Source organism: Salvia splendens, chromosome 10, assembly GCF_004379255.2.
Source record: "Salvia splendens isolate huo1 chromosome 10, SspV2, whole genome shotgun sequence".
Taxonomy (NCBI): Eukaryota; Viridiplantae; Streptophyta; class Magnoliopsida; order Lamiales; family Lamiaceae; genus Salvia; species Salvia splendens.
This window is the reverse complement of record NC_056041.1, coordinates 27,083,759-27,098,232: the sequence shown is the minus strand read 5'-3', so window position 1 is coordinate 27,098,232 and position 14,474 is coordinate 27,083,759. Positions and strand designations below refer to the sequence as shown.

At 38.7% G+C, this 14,474-nt stretch overlaps 4 protein-coding genes across 4 annotated transcripts; 1 reads left to right on the top strand and 3 right to left on the bottom strand.

The window, feature by feature from the left end:
* Positions 1 to 306: 306 nt before the first annotated feature.
* On the bottom strand, positions 307 to 864 carry LOC121752855. The gene has a single exon (XM_042147945.1). The coding sequence runs from the start codon at positions 862 to 864 to the stop codon at positions 307 to 309; it is 558 nt and encodes a 185-aa protein (XP_042003879.1).
* A 4,068-nt stretch (positions 865 to 4,932) lies between these two features.
* LOC121752943 (magnesium-protoporphyrin IX monomethyl ester [oxidative] cyclase, chloroplastic) lies at positions 4,933 to 6,966 on the top strand. The gene is made up of 5 exons (XM_042148046.1): positions 4,933 to 5,405; positions 5,794 to 5,858; positions 5,931 to 6,258; positions 6,347 to 6,445; positions 6,523 to 6,966. The coding sequence occupies exons 1-5, from the start codon at positions 4,956 to 4,958 to the stop codon at positions 6,784 to 6,786; spliced, it is 1,206 nt and encodes a 401-aa protein (XP_042003980.1). The 5' UTR covers positions 4,933 to 4,955; the 3' UTR covers positions 6,787 to 6,966.
* On the bottom strand, positions 6,890 to 8,783 carry LOC121752944 (probable aquaporin SIP2-1). Its single transcript, XM_042148047.1, has 3 exons — positions 8,281 to 8,783; positions 7,338 to 7,589; positions 6,890 to 7,258 (listed from the first exon to the last, which is right to left on the bottom strand). Exons 1-3 carry the CDS (start codon positions 8,560 to 8,562, stop codon positions 7,067 to 7,069), a joined length of 726 nt encoding a protein of 241 aa, XP_042003981.1. The 5' UTR covers positions 8,563 to 8,783; the 3' UTR covers positions 6,890 to 7,066.
* Positions 8,784 to 11,052: 2,269 nt separating this feature from the next.
* Positions 11,053 to 13,881, bottom strand: LOC121753080 (ubiquitin-conjugating enzyme E2 22-like). The gene is made up of 7 exons (XM_042148243.1): positions 13,595 to 13,881; positions 12,747 to 12,847; positions 12,524 to 12,668; positions 12,371 to 12,448; positions 11,914 to 12,026; positions 11,705 to 11,808; positions 11,053 to 11,619 (listed from the first exon to the last, which is right to left on the bottom strand). The coding sequence occupies exons 2-7, from the start codon at positions 12,747 to 12,749 to the stop codon at positions 11,280 to 11,282; spliced, it is 783 nt and encodes a 260-aa protein (XP_042004177.1). The 5' UTR covers positions 12,750 to 12,847; positions 13,595 to 13,881; the 3' UTR covers positions 11,053 to 11,279.
* Between the last annotated feature and the right edge of the window lie 593 nt (positions 13,882 to 14,474).

The window sequence follows — 14,474 nt, the reverse complement described above, 5'->3', positions numbered from 1 at the left end:
AATGTATGTGACACCAATTTATATCACACAAACTTAATATTACACAAATTTATATTACATAAAGTACAAACAAAGATCACATCAACATAAGCAAATTAAGATCACACAAAACTAATATTACATAATTAAAAGCACACCAAACTAATACTACTTAAACTAATGGCACGCCAAACTAATATTACATAACTTATTGTCACACCAAACTCATATCAAACTAAAATCATTCATTTTCCAACACAAGCTTCATTAGTCGGTGTTTCATCTCTTGATCTTCTGGGGACAAGTGCCCTTTGTTTAACAACTTAATCAACATTTTTGGTACATCTTCATAAAGGGCTTTTCCAGCTTTTCACGCTCTATCTGCAGTCGAGTCTTCACTACTTCGTTCTCATTATCTTTAGCTAGCCTTAGTGCTTGAAGTTCTGCAACAACTTGATCATTAGTAGAATCAGATTGTGTTACCTTACTATTTCCTTTTCTTTTTGCCTTGTCTCTTCCTATAGACCGAGAACTAGTTGAATGACCAGATGTAGGAGTTTCCGGTTTCGAAAGGATAGTATACTCGCCAGATTCAGAAGGCTTTTTCCTCTTTGAGTTGCTACTATCCTGTTCATAAGCAACATTTTCATTGTTAGGAAATACATGTGTTGTATCATGAATACACCACTTTGGATGTTTGCTCATAACTTCATTAAACACTATTAAATCATGAAATTTGTTGTCGCCTGCTGCTTGGTAGATGCTATGAGCTTCATTCTCAACATCTTGGTCGCTCATTCCACTCCTCCTTCGCGCGTTTGCTTCTCTGCAAGCAGCCACCCATTTGTTTGCATTTTCGTTAAGTCGTTTCCAACGACACTTCATAGACTCCACGTGTCTTTTGTTAATTTCATCTGGATTTTCTGCTTGACTTTCGTGATACAGATTTTGCACACGTAACCATATATAGTGCTTCTCCCTTCTGATTTTTACCACGCACACTATATGTTCTTGCATAGACCCAAGAACACATGAGTGCTAAATCTTCTTTCACAACCCAACTAACATTTTTTGAGCTCCTCTTCTTTTTGTTCGCTTGTTGGGCATCTTCGAACAAGTTGCGGGTGATATTTTCTGATGTGAGAATTTCAGTAGATGTAGGAATTTGGCTTAGATTTGGAGATAATTCAAGGTTCTGTGAATACTCTGGATTTAAAAAAAATTGAGGATTCTGATAAGGTGGTGCAAATTTTGGAAAATTTTGCGAACTTGGATATTCTGATGATTGTTGATAATTTTGGGAATTTTGATACGTTGGAAAACAAGGCCGATAAGTTGGATGGTTTGGATCCATAAAACCAAATTTATCAAAACAATAATGAAAGAAAATTTTGTTTAGTAAATATTTGGTTTGCATGTGATGAGTTCTACATTTTAAGTGGGATATATATAGAAAAATGAAGCACAATATAGGTGTAGCAAATAATAAATTAAATATAATTAAAATAAAATAACGTAGCTCACATCATTTTTTGGAAGAGTGGTTCACATGATTTTTTTAGAAGAATAATAATCATTGAATAAAACAAATTAATAAATAAAAGTAATAAAACATTTTAATGTTCAACCAATAAAAGGAAGACAATTGGACTTGACCCCCACTTTTTCTACGGGTCGACAAAGTGACATTAAACCAGTGTTTTAAAAACCGGACTGGACAGGCCGGTTCGACCGGTCGGACCGCGAATCGGCACCTGGTCCGGTCTGATTCGGCCCCAAAAACCGTTTGTATGTTAGGCCACCTTGAACCGTCGGAACTGGCCAGACAGATCGGTTGAACCGGAAACCGGGAACCGGTTTTTACATTTAAAATGCGAGACTAGAGGGGATTGAACCCTAGACCTCTAGGTAAGATACCAATATTTCTGCCACTCCACCACATGATCTTGAATGAAATATTGTGAAAATTAATTTTTGTTATACATTAAATTTATAATTTTTAGTCCACACAAATTAATAATTTGTGTTTAGTTTTATACTTTTAAATAATTTTACCTAAGATTTAATATTATATATATTATTAATATAGTTTATTACTCCATATTTACTAAATATTACTCCAAACTTACTAATAATTCAAGTTTAGTTTTATGTATTAACTAATAATACTATTATAGTATATATTTATCCAAATTAACTAAAAATTCATGTTTAGTTTTATATATTGTCTATAATATTATTTCACCACATAAATGTTTTTGAGATAATATGAATTTTATCTATTTATATATGTAAAATATATACTTTTTGGGTTACACTAATTACAAATTTATGTATTTAAAAATTATATAAATTTTACCATTCACTTATTTTAAATACTCTTAATATTTAATTTACTTAAAATGTTTAATATATGTTTTGTTATATGTTACTATTAATTATAATATATTACTCACTAAATTTAATATATTTTGTAAGACTATATTTAATTTTATATTTGCAAGGTAAAACGGTTCGACCAGTAATTGAACCCGTCGGACCGGTTGAATCGTGAACCATTAGCCTCGCCGATTCACCGACCGGTCCGGTTTTTAAAACATTGCATTAGAGCATCCGCAATGGCGGACTTCGATGAGAAATTCCCACGGACGTGGCGGGATTCTGTGTCGGACGTCCGCCATTAGGCCACACACGCGCGGATACAGAATTCGGAAGAGGACGTCGCAGGTCCGCGGCCTTCCGTGGAATTCCGTCCTGACGTCCGCCATTGCGTGGACTATCACGGAATTCCGGCCTTTGCATTAAATTTTATTTTTTTGATTTTCTATAAATACATCCCGTTGAACTTCATTTCATTCGCACCACTTGTTTTAACGAGTATCTCTCTCTCTAAATACATTTCTTTCGAATCATCAATGGAGCACCACGATAGCGATTCTTCTCCCGCCTCGAGCGATTCACCGGTGCCGCATTTTCCCATCGGTAGGAGTACTCAATTTTCCCAGTCGATGTCCCAAATTCCGGGGATGCTGCCCCAATCTCAAATGCCATCGGGCATGATGCCGGGGTACTACAACATGTACCCACAGTGGTATGGGATGATGCCCCAGATGCCGGGGATGATGATGCCTGGGATGATGCATGGATCGCCTGGCGCTTCGAGGGGGAGTAGGCCGCCGATCCCCCAATCGCCGGTGTACAACGTCTATCGTCCCTTTATGGACTTACTGTCGACGGACAACCTGGTGAGTCCTCCTCTCAACACTCAGTTCACTGGCGTCGACACGTTCTCGTTTGATGAGTTGGGCCTTTCTCCGATCCGGGAGACTCCGCCGGTGACAGAAAGGAGGGGGAGGCCGGGGCGAGGGAGGGGTAGGGGATGGGGCATCCCGACATACGCTGCTAATGTGGAGGAGGGATCCAGCGGGACCAAGCGAACCATCTGGAGGTCGGACGAGTGCGTCGCGCTAGAGAAGGCGTGGATCAGTGTGGTTGAGGATCTATACGTCGGGGCGAACCAGCAGATCGATCGGATGTGGTGGCGCATTAGCCAGAGCTACCTCCAGTTCAAACCAGCGGCAGGGAAGCCCCACAACTCCGAGCAATGCCGGAAACAGTGGGATCGGTTGAAGAAGCCGCTCAACCGATTTGCCGGCATTTACACAAACAACCTCCGCTCGGCAACCAGCGGCATGTCCGCCGAGGATGTGAAGCTGCTGTCTCACCAGCAGTTCCCCGACTTCGAAAAGGGCTTCGAGGAATTCAAATATTGGGACGTGTATCTCGCGGTGCAGGATTCGCCCAAGTTCAGTGCGAGTGTGGAATCCGGTTGGCCGAAGCGGACGAGGATCAGCGCATCCGGAGATTACAGCAGCAGTGCTAGTTCCACTGAACTCCCCCCCGGCCGATTCAGAGTTCCCCACTCCCACATCCTCCGCCAGCCACCGTCGCCCGATTAGGTAAAGGCCTGCGGTGCGTTTGTCGAGGGGAAGTCCCAGCGGATCCGCCTCCGCCGAGGCCCTCCTATGCTCGCATCGCCGCACACGACGCCTTGTTACGTGCGATGCAGGAATGGCGCTCGGCGACAGACCCCCACTACAAGCGGAAGCTTAGACCCCTCCTCAATAGTATGCGCCGCGACTTGGGGTTCGACGCGATGACGAATAGCGACGGCGAGGGTGGCAGCGGCGGTCACAGCGAGAGGGGCGGCGGCGGGGACGGTGAGGGAACCGGCGGCGAGGAATCCGAGGAGTGAGGAGCAGGTTTTTATTTTAAAAATAATGTATTTTTTTTAAAATTAATTATGTATTTTTTTAAAATAACGTGTGTTCGTTTTCTCTGTATTCGCGTTGAAATTTTAATTCCGTAAATTCTTTACTTCCGAAAATTGGTTAATTTGTGAATGAGAATTTTTTTATGTGGGAATTCCGTCGGGAATTCCGCTACTGTGCAAAGGGAATTTCGTATGACGTGGCAGAGCAGTAGGAAGTCCTTATGATGTGGCAGAGCAGTGGGAAGTCCTTATGACGTGGCAGTGAGAATTCCGCCGGGAATTCCGCCTTGACATCCGCACCACTGTAGATGCCCTTAAACAATAAGGGGTTGGAGTAATTGATTTTAGAATTATTTTTATTTTTACTATTTTTTTCTTTTTATGTGTGATCTTGGTTCCAATGTTAGTGATGGAAATAGTCTAACCTGCCAACCCACTCGGGCTGGCCCATATAGCATGTTTTACATTCATATTGCAAAAATTATAGCCCTAACTCTATTATAATGTTATGGGGTTATTCTTGCCTATCCGCGAGTTTCGGTTTGGATTCAACACAAGAACCCCAAAACAAAAACCCATAGACCAGAATTTACAGATCGAGATGGAAATTCCACGTGTCAGGCTCCAATTAATCTCCAAGATTTTCATTGGATGAGATTAGATTCATTGCTCCAAGTATAATGGCAAAGTGGAGAGTGAATGAATGGCAGCAGAAATGGCTCTAGTAAAACCCATTTCCAAATTCAACACCTCCATCCCAAAATTCGGCAGCTCGAGATGCTCCAAGACGAGATTTTTGAGCGTGAAAATGGCGTCGACTGTGGCCCCGCCGAGCAAGAAGAAGAGCCAGAAGCAGGAGATAAAGGAGTCCCTTTTGACGCCGAGGTTCTACACCACCGATTTTGACGAAATGGAGCAGCTTTTCAACACGGAGATCAACAACAAGTTGAACATGGGTGAGTTCGAGGCTCTGTTGCAGGAGTTCAAGACCGACTTCAACCAGACCCACTTCGTCAGGAATAAGGAATTCAAGGAGGCTGCTGACAAGATGCAGGGCCCCTTGAGGCAAATCTTTGTCGAATTCTTGGAGCGCTCTTGCACTGCTGAGTTCTCTGGTTTCCTTCTCTACAAGGAGCTCGGCCGCAGGCTTAAGGTCTTTTCTTCTTTCAATTCATTCTACTAAATACTCTTTTTGCTTTAGTGCTGTTAGTTTGCCGCTAGCCGCCAAACGGGCGCATAATTCTGTAATCCGAAAAACAATCTGAATACAATTTATTCTCCGTTCATGTAAATTCAGTGTCTCTTTATATTTCTGTTTGTCTCGATTACACAATTGCTCTATTCTGTCACAACAAGTGCTACTTGCTAGTGTTTATGAAGTGGGTAATTGTAAACTGCTTTACTACTTTGAGGTCTCCTTATTTGGACTACATTGCTTGCCAGTTTTAGACAATAGTAGTATTGTTATTCAAATGGCCTATCTTGAAATAACTAGTACTACTATTTCATTCTTATGAACTCTTTGTTGGCTGCTTTTGCAGAAAACTAACCCTGTGGTTGCTGAGATTTTCTCTCTCATGTCCAGAGACGAAGCCCGCCATGCGGGGTAAGTTCAACTCCCTTTTGAATGGCTGCCATGAATGCTGAAACTAAGGTTTTATGGAACTTTTCTTACCAGGTTTCTGAACAAAGGTTTGTCTGATTTCAATTTGGCTCTGGATTTGGGGTTCCTTACAAAGGCCAGAAAGTACACTTTCTTCAAGCCTAAGTTCATATTCTATGCAACATACTTGTCTGAGAAGATTGGATACTGGAGATACATCACCATATACCGGCACCTCAAGGAGAACCCCGAGTACCAGTGCTACCCCATCTTCAAGTACTTTGAGAACTGGTGCCAGGATGAAAATCGCCATGGTGATTTCTTCTCTGCTCTGATGAAGGCTCAGCCGCAGTTCCTCAATGACTGGAAGGCGAAGCTGTGGTCCCGATTCTTCTGCCTCTCTGTAATCTCACTCGATTCCTACTTCCTTTTTAAGGCTTGTGATGCATAATCCCATATATGCTTACATTCTTTGGTGTTGATATCTGCAGGTTTATGTGACTATGTACCTTAATGATTGCCAAAGAAGTGCTTTCTATGAAGGCATTGGTCTTGACACAAAGCAATTTGACATGCATGTTATAATTGAGGTAAAAAACTATTTCATGGAGAAGTAATTTTGCGTATTCCTATCCAACAGTGGCTCAATCTTATATCGATTTTGCAGACTAATCGCACGACTGCAAGGATCTTCCCTGCTGTGTTGGACGTTGAGAACCCAGAGTTCAAGAGGAAATTGGATAGGATGGTGGAGATCAACACAAAGCTTCTGGCGGTCGGGGACACTGAGGACATCCCATTGGTGAAGAACCTAAAGAGGATCCCTCTCATTGCAGCTCTGGCTAATGAGTTGCTTGCTGCATATCTCATGAAACCCATTGAATCTGGTTCAGTGGACTTTGCTGAGTTTGAGCCACAGCTTGTTTACTAATTCTCTATTTATTTTCAGAGGTGTTAATTCACTTTCAATCTGTAGAGTAGAATACGCAGCTTATCATTGTATAATAGCTATGAACAAAGCATGGAAAACATCGTATGAATCTTGCACTCTACATGTAGTAAAAATGGATTGAACAATGCCTTGGATTTCAATGTCTTGATTTCCTGCTTACATAGACTTGTTCAACTACATGACTGAAGCTAGACATAGATACCAAATAATGACCAAAAACTGCATCTGTAACTGTACAACTAAATGATGAACGACACGTTCAGTCTGATTTTTCCGACTTCTGCTGTGGGGATGTCTCCTTCTTCACAGCTGAGGGCTTGTCCTTTTTTGTTCCAAATAGTATTCTAGACAACCAAACAGCTATCAAAGTGGCCTCGACTGGTGCAAGCCAGTAAACAACCAAATGCTCTTTGGTGATGTGTTGCTTATTAGCAAAAGCCCACCCCATTACCTGAAAAAGGAAAAGAGAGATTTGAATTGACTGCAGCTTGTGGGGGTGAGACGAGACAAAGAAGGAAAGAAATGCTTACAGGGGCTGGGTTCATGCATCCACCGGTTAGATCTGCACCAAGAACGTGGAGAGTTAGCTTTGCAAGACTGGAAATCCAAGTTTTCATAAAGAAATCCTCTCTAGCCAGGCCAAGGGTGATCATCACAATGGCAAGCGCCAGGAGACCTTCTGTCAGTGCGCCCGTTGCAATGTCAACTTTCAAGTGTGGCTTGTGTTCTATCCACGGAAAGGTCGACATAATGAGCCTCACACCATACACTGACCCAACCACCTTTTGAAGAGACACAAACAGAATCAGAGAAGCAAGAATATTAGGGCTATGGCAATCGAATTAATATCCATATATAAGAAGATACAGTAAGGGTCAGTCAATCATGAGTACATATCTGTATTCATTGTTTTAATCAGCTTGAGCAGTAACGCGATAGACACCATTCTTGGTTTACCTATGAGAATATCCAGATCCCTATCAGTATATGCTAAACACCAAATTTCAATCCAAGGGCAGGTTTCTCCTATGCAGATTAGAAATTTCCTCCAAATGAAAAGGTGATGAACCTAAACAAGATATTGTTTCCCAAGCCCCATGATGGTTGAAATTCTAACAGAAACTTTGTGTTTTCATCATTGTAGAAACATCCAGAATCACTAAACACACACCCTCCTCAATAACTACCGGAGTAACTCATAAAACCAACAAATTATGCTGAAGAAGGCAAGGACATAATCGGCTACAAATCCAAATCCAAATCCAAATCCAATCCGAGACTTGTATACGATCACCAATATCATCTACTTAATGCATATACTTCAGATCACAAGAAGCAATGGTGCTGAATAAGCATCTCTTACCAACAGCAAAGAGGAAAATGCCACATTTTCTGCTTCAAAATATGCAAATGCACAAAATTTAAGATTTGGCAAAAATCGACACATGTAGGTCAAATACGAAGGGGGCGAACCTGCGCAGGGATTCGGGCGCCAACAGTAAAAAGGAAATTGGAAAAATCAGCGGAAATAGCGGGGGCCAAGACGGCGAGTGGATTGAAGGCGGCACCGTGGGTGAGCTTGCTCATGTAGGCGAAGGCGAACATGTTGGCAACGGAGAGGGCACATTTAAGAATGTCGGCCTCAAGCTGAGAAGCGGCGTAATCCAAGGAGAAAATCTTAATTAGCTCGTTGGAGAATACCCACATTAGCGAAATCGCGAAATCCGCCGCGAGCAGACTCCTTGCTCCCGCCATTGGAATCAGAGGATCATGCGACACAAATTTCACAGCGTCTCAACACGATTTGATTTTTCCAGGAAATCTTTGCCTTAGAGATAAGGGCTTCCTTCTTCTACCAATTTTTTTTTTTCTGTGAAAATCTACTAAATCAAGTTGAACTTTTCAGAATAAAGGCTAGCTACATAATTTTCTAATATTGGAATTATACCATGAAAACCTGATAAGTAGGAACTAAACTTTATTAGTAATTAAGGCAGATGAGCATTGAATTGATATCATGAAATCGCATCAGGTTAATTAATTTCACAAAAAATATAATAAACTAATAGTAGTGGAGTACTAATTTTCTAATCAAATAACCAATGTTTTAAAAACCGGATCGGACCGGCCGGTTTGACCGGTCGGACCGCGAACCGGTAGGTAGTCCGGTCCGGTTCACCCCTTTAAACCACCACTGCATTGAACCGTCGTGAACCGGTGGAACCGGCCGGTCGGACCGGTTGGATCGTGAACTGGAAACAGATTTTCTATTTTTTTTTTCAAAATTTTTTAAAATTTGTTGTTGGTAGAGGTTGAATTCATGAGCTCTCTTTTAGTTAAGAAGACCTCTATCACTCCACCACATGGGCCCATTGAACAATTTGAACATTAAATATTTTTATACATTAACCATTAATTTTATCTACAAAAACTAATAATTCATTTTAATTTTATTATTCTTTAATATAATTGTTAATTATAATATATATAATTATCATCCTTTATATTTTAAAGATGCTCTACTTACCACCTATATTATTATTAGTACCATATAAGATTCATTATTTACTATAAATAAATTTTTATATTACATACTTAATTTATATACCCTAGCTATTGACATTAATGGATAATATTATCTAAACTAATTAATAAGTACTTAATTCGTATTTAATTATATATTATTTTACGAAATAAATTTTCTTAAATTAATATAAACATTATCTATTTTAATACATGAAATATTAAATTTTTTATGTAGACTAACTAATATTAAATATATATATCTGAATATATTTACTAAATTTTAATATTATTTATATTTATACATCACTAATTATCTATAAGGTTTAATGTTTTGTGATATATTATTAATTGTAAATCATTTACTAAATTTAATATATTTTTATATATATTTGCAACAGTAAAACGGTTAGACCGGTGGTTCGACCGGTTGGACCGGTTGAACCGTGAACCAGTAACGTCGCTGGTTCGCTTGCCGATCCGGTTTTTAAACATTGCAAATAACATGAGCGATATTTTCCAAGATAATTTCATTCTGAGCTAATGATAATTAAAACTTAATTACATGTTTGTGTATAATACTCATATCATATGTCCCACTCAAAGTGATAAAATTTTTAAAATAGAAATATCACATTTTTTATTTTCTCTCTTGCTTTAAACTCTCCACACTTCACTCATAAAAAAACACTCCACAGAACAACCGTACACATACTAGTTGACGTGTCGCACGGCTTCCCTGGGATGCTGGGTAGCCTATTTTTATAGGATGATGGAGTATTGACAAACCTCAATGTATGTAGTTTTTATGTGTGGCTATCACTTCTACATTTGTTTATGATCACGTCCGTTTCTAATTACTGAATCTGAAATAATTTAGAATTGGAAATGTAATGGCCAAATTTCCTATGATAGTTGCTGGATACTCTTTTTCGAAATAATTATTAAGATAAACTCAATCGAAGAGTGTTGAATACTACTACTCCCTCTGTCCCAAAAAAATTTCATCTCTTTTTAAGTTCATCCCACAAAAATATGCACTTTATAATTTTAGAAACTACTTTCTTTTGAACGAGATGGGGGGCCTACTCTCCACTAACAATACTTTGATTACTTTTTCTCTCTCTTTTACTCTACTAATTTTGCATTAAAACTCGTGCTGAACTCAGATTGTATATTCTTTAAAGACGAAGGGAAAAATAAATTTGTTGCATAATATTCTAAAACTCACTTCTTTTTCAATAGAATTAACTATTTAACATTGCAATTTTATACTCCCTCTGTTTTATAGTAGTAGAGTCATTTTATTATTTTAGTATGTTCAATAGTAGTTGAGTCATTTCTCTTTTTAGTAAAAGTTAACACATTTCTTCTTACTTATTTTACTTTCTCTTACTTTATTCTCTCATCTCTCAACATTTTTCATTTTCTACTTTATTCTTCCTTTTACTTAACTTAACATAATTTTTCTTAAATCGTGTACCGGAAAAAATGCCTTCACTATTATAGAGCGAAGGGAGTAATTATTTATTCACTTTATCCTTTAACAATAGCACTATTTCGATTTTGGTTCATACTTAAGTGTACACTTTATATATCAATAACAACTATTTCCATTTTGGTTGATACTTAATTATACATTTTATATAATTAGAAAGGTTTTTCTGAGTTAGAACTTAGGACACATTACTATTTACATAATCTTTGTGGCACACCCACATGTAAATAAACGACAAAAATTGATATATATTTCACCAAATGTAGCATTTATGTACCCCAATTGGATACTACTCATTTCTTTCACAATAAAGAGAGAAAATGAACAAGGAGTTATATTCCAACAAATCGACATCGGAGTTATAATCCAAAGCTCCCATCTATATAGTACAAGAGAACAACAAATTGACATTTAAAAATAGTAGAAAGAAGCCAAAGACGATACCGATGTTTCATAGTCTCTTCAAGCTTTTCTTTCTAGCATCTATCTTCTTCTTGTCTGCGGGAACCTTTGTCAGTGCAGCCTCCTTCTTCAGTGTCGCTGGAGCTGCTTTCGATCCACTCACTCCTATCTCTGCTGACGACGGCATAGCTGCTGACTGATCTTGCCCGTTCTCTGGTTTGGGGGTCAATGGGGAGGGCAACGGGGGAGCACCACCGAGTGTGACAGTCTTTTGATCGGCACACTTTACCGAGGTATTCATCTGGTCCGCGTTCAACACAGCCGGCTCAGAAATCGCTCCAGATTTCAGCTTCGGCTTCGATTTCACAGCATGTATTCCAGTAAAAAGCCTGATGTTTTAGGCAAGTTCATGATCATCACACAGGTTTCTACAATTATTATAAAGAATGCATAAATACAGTAATGGTAACTCACCTAGCGTGTCTTGCATACTCGTCATAATCTTCTAGCAGCATCTTGCCAGCCTGTTCATTTAGAGCCGATTCTGGAAATGGTTCGATAAGTAAACATCTGATCACCTGTTCAGTCAGACAAGACCGAATGAGAAACATATGCGAAGAAGTAGCTCTCGTGTGACATTACCTAATTATTGGAAAATAGGTAGGAAACCTGACATAACTTACAATCAAAACATGCCGTAAGCCAAGAGTTGGATTCCAGTCTCTCTTCAATGCATTTACACAGATCTCACCAACGGATGATATATTAGGGTGAAAAATCTTTGTCAAGAAATAGCCTGAGAGAAAAATAATAGGTCGAAAATTTAAAATAGTCTCATTCATGTACCGACCCAAAACTAAATCGACCAGAAGTATGAACCCCGTAATATCAAGTTTCATATTACAAGCTAACCCAGTCAACCACTATATATAACTCGCACATTAACTTCCAACCATAAGTAGCGTGGATAGTTTCCCGAAATTAATGTGGTTAAAACTACTGAGGCATATGGAAGTACCTAAAGATATTAAATTCATGTTTCATATATGCAGTCATACTTTACACAAGAGAACACAATAAGTTATTCATTTGGAACGACTTAATCCAACTGGCAGCGATATTAAGTGAGGGATCACAGACCTTTTGGAGGAGAGTGTGGGAAGTCTTGAGACAATATCAACTTCATTCGGAAAACGCCATTCTCATACGGCGTCCCAGCTGCAAAGGTCACACTATCAATCACAAAAGTCCCATTGTCAGTTGCAAAAGGTGTGCAAAGTTTGAAGTAGGTACCTGGGCCTTCAATATCAGCATATATTACCGAAAAGTTGTCATCATTTACACCAACTTTAATGCCTTCCGGAGGGGTTTCATCGAGATTCTTAAGTTCCTTTGCCAGTTGTTTTATGACATTTGGAGGAAGGTTCTCGTTAGTTGCCTGGAGGAAAGGTTCTTTTGACTCAGAAACCATTATTTGTGCATGTAAACAATAACATATATACGAAGAGAACATTACCATTGCAGGTTGCGTGAGAGAGCGTAAAAAATACTCTCAACGGCTGCTATGCACAACTACCAGTTAAGACAAAGATTGGGATAATAATCCAAAACAGGATCCTGCAAAAGTACGAAAATTAGCAACTTAGTTCACTCAACCGCTTAGTCTAAATGAAAGAAAACACCATTGAATTAAATACTGCAATAACCAAGTGGACATTAAACCATCAGGAGCATTCCACTAAGTCAGAATAATTTTAGGTCAGCAGAAATCAACATTCCTAGAAACACAATAACAAAGAAATCTACAAAAAAACAGATCAAGATTCCTAACCCAAAACTACCATTGCTCATAGACTTTGTTTTCTCCCCCAAATTACCCACTGCAGTAATCAACGTAATGATCTCTCACACAAGTCATGAAATCCATTTATATTCTATAAGAAAAATAGTCAAAATAGTTTATAGCAATAATCTTCAAATTGGCACTGCCAAGATGTTATCTAATCATCTTGCGCCTAAAACCTTCTCTAATCTTGAAAATTGAAGCCCTCTCCATATAATTAGATATAAATACATAATTCAGTCAAACAGCTTAAGCGAATTACACCGAAATAATAAGAAGTTCGGTTTTACACATGAGAACACTAGAAATGCCACATTTTTCTGATCGAAAGTATAAACCCTAAAATTGGATCACTCAAAAAGCCCCTAAAGGTCAAAAAGAAAATCTTGAAAGAAAATCGGGAAGCCCAATTCCAATATGATCCCAAACAATCCCAAAATACGCTGATAACCCAACAACTTCAAACACACACCAGTAGTAGAAAGTAGGGTTAGAAAAAAAACTAGAAGGAAAAAGTATACCTTCAACCAAGAGAGAGAGAGAGGGCCGAGAGTAAACGGACAACGGAATTAAAATGATGAGGCCATAAGGGGGAAAGGGGGCGTGCGAATTTCACTCTGCTTTCGCTTTCTTTGGTAGACAGATATACTATCAGACTTGGCAGATGCCACAAAAGGATTTTAGACAGCGATCCCTCTTTGTATGTGAATATGTGATTGAGGAATTGATTTTTAGCCAGAGAGAGAGTCGGTGTAGATAGGGATTCAGAATTGGATGAATTGATATTGGCACGCCAACATCCTGTCGCCACTCTTCAAATTGTACCGTTACAATACACCAACTCTACAGCTGCATCCATTCAAATTTTGTACCATTATTAATTTCTTTTCTACAAAATTTTTATTTTGGGTAGTCCCTAAATTAAGGTGTAATCACATTTTTTATACTTTTTTCACCATTCATCACAATTTTATATCAAAAATTCCCCCAAAGCATGAACAAAATATCATATTCAGTACCTAGATATGAAAGTAAAAAAATGTCGTTCATGCCTTTGGGGCATTCTAGATGTAAAAATTGTGATGAATAGTGAAAAAGTATCATAAATGTGATTACACCTTAGTTAGGGACCACCCACGATATTTTTAAAGTTTAGGTACCATTTGCGTGCAAAACGCATAGTTTATGTGCCATTTGCGTAGTTCACTATTTAAAATAAAACTCCTCCAAAATTAAATACAACATTCCAATAAAATTGACGTGATTCCATAAAAAATAGGGTCATGCCATTAGTATTGGCGTCTTCACAAGTGAATTCTAGACATTTTATAATCACCAAAGATGCAAACGAGGTTGGTGTGTTTTAACATTTTTTAAAACATGCAAACGAGGTTGGCATCT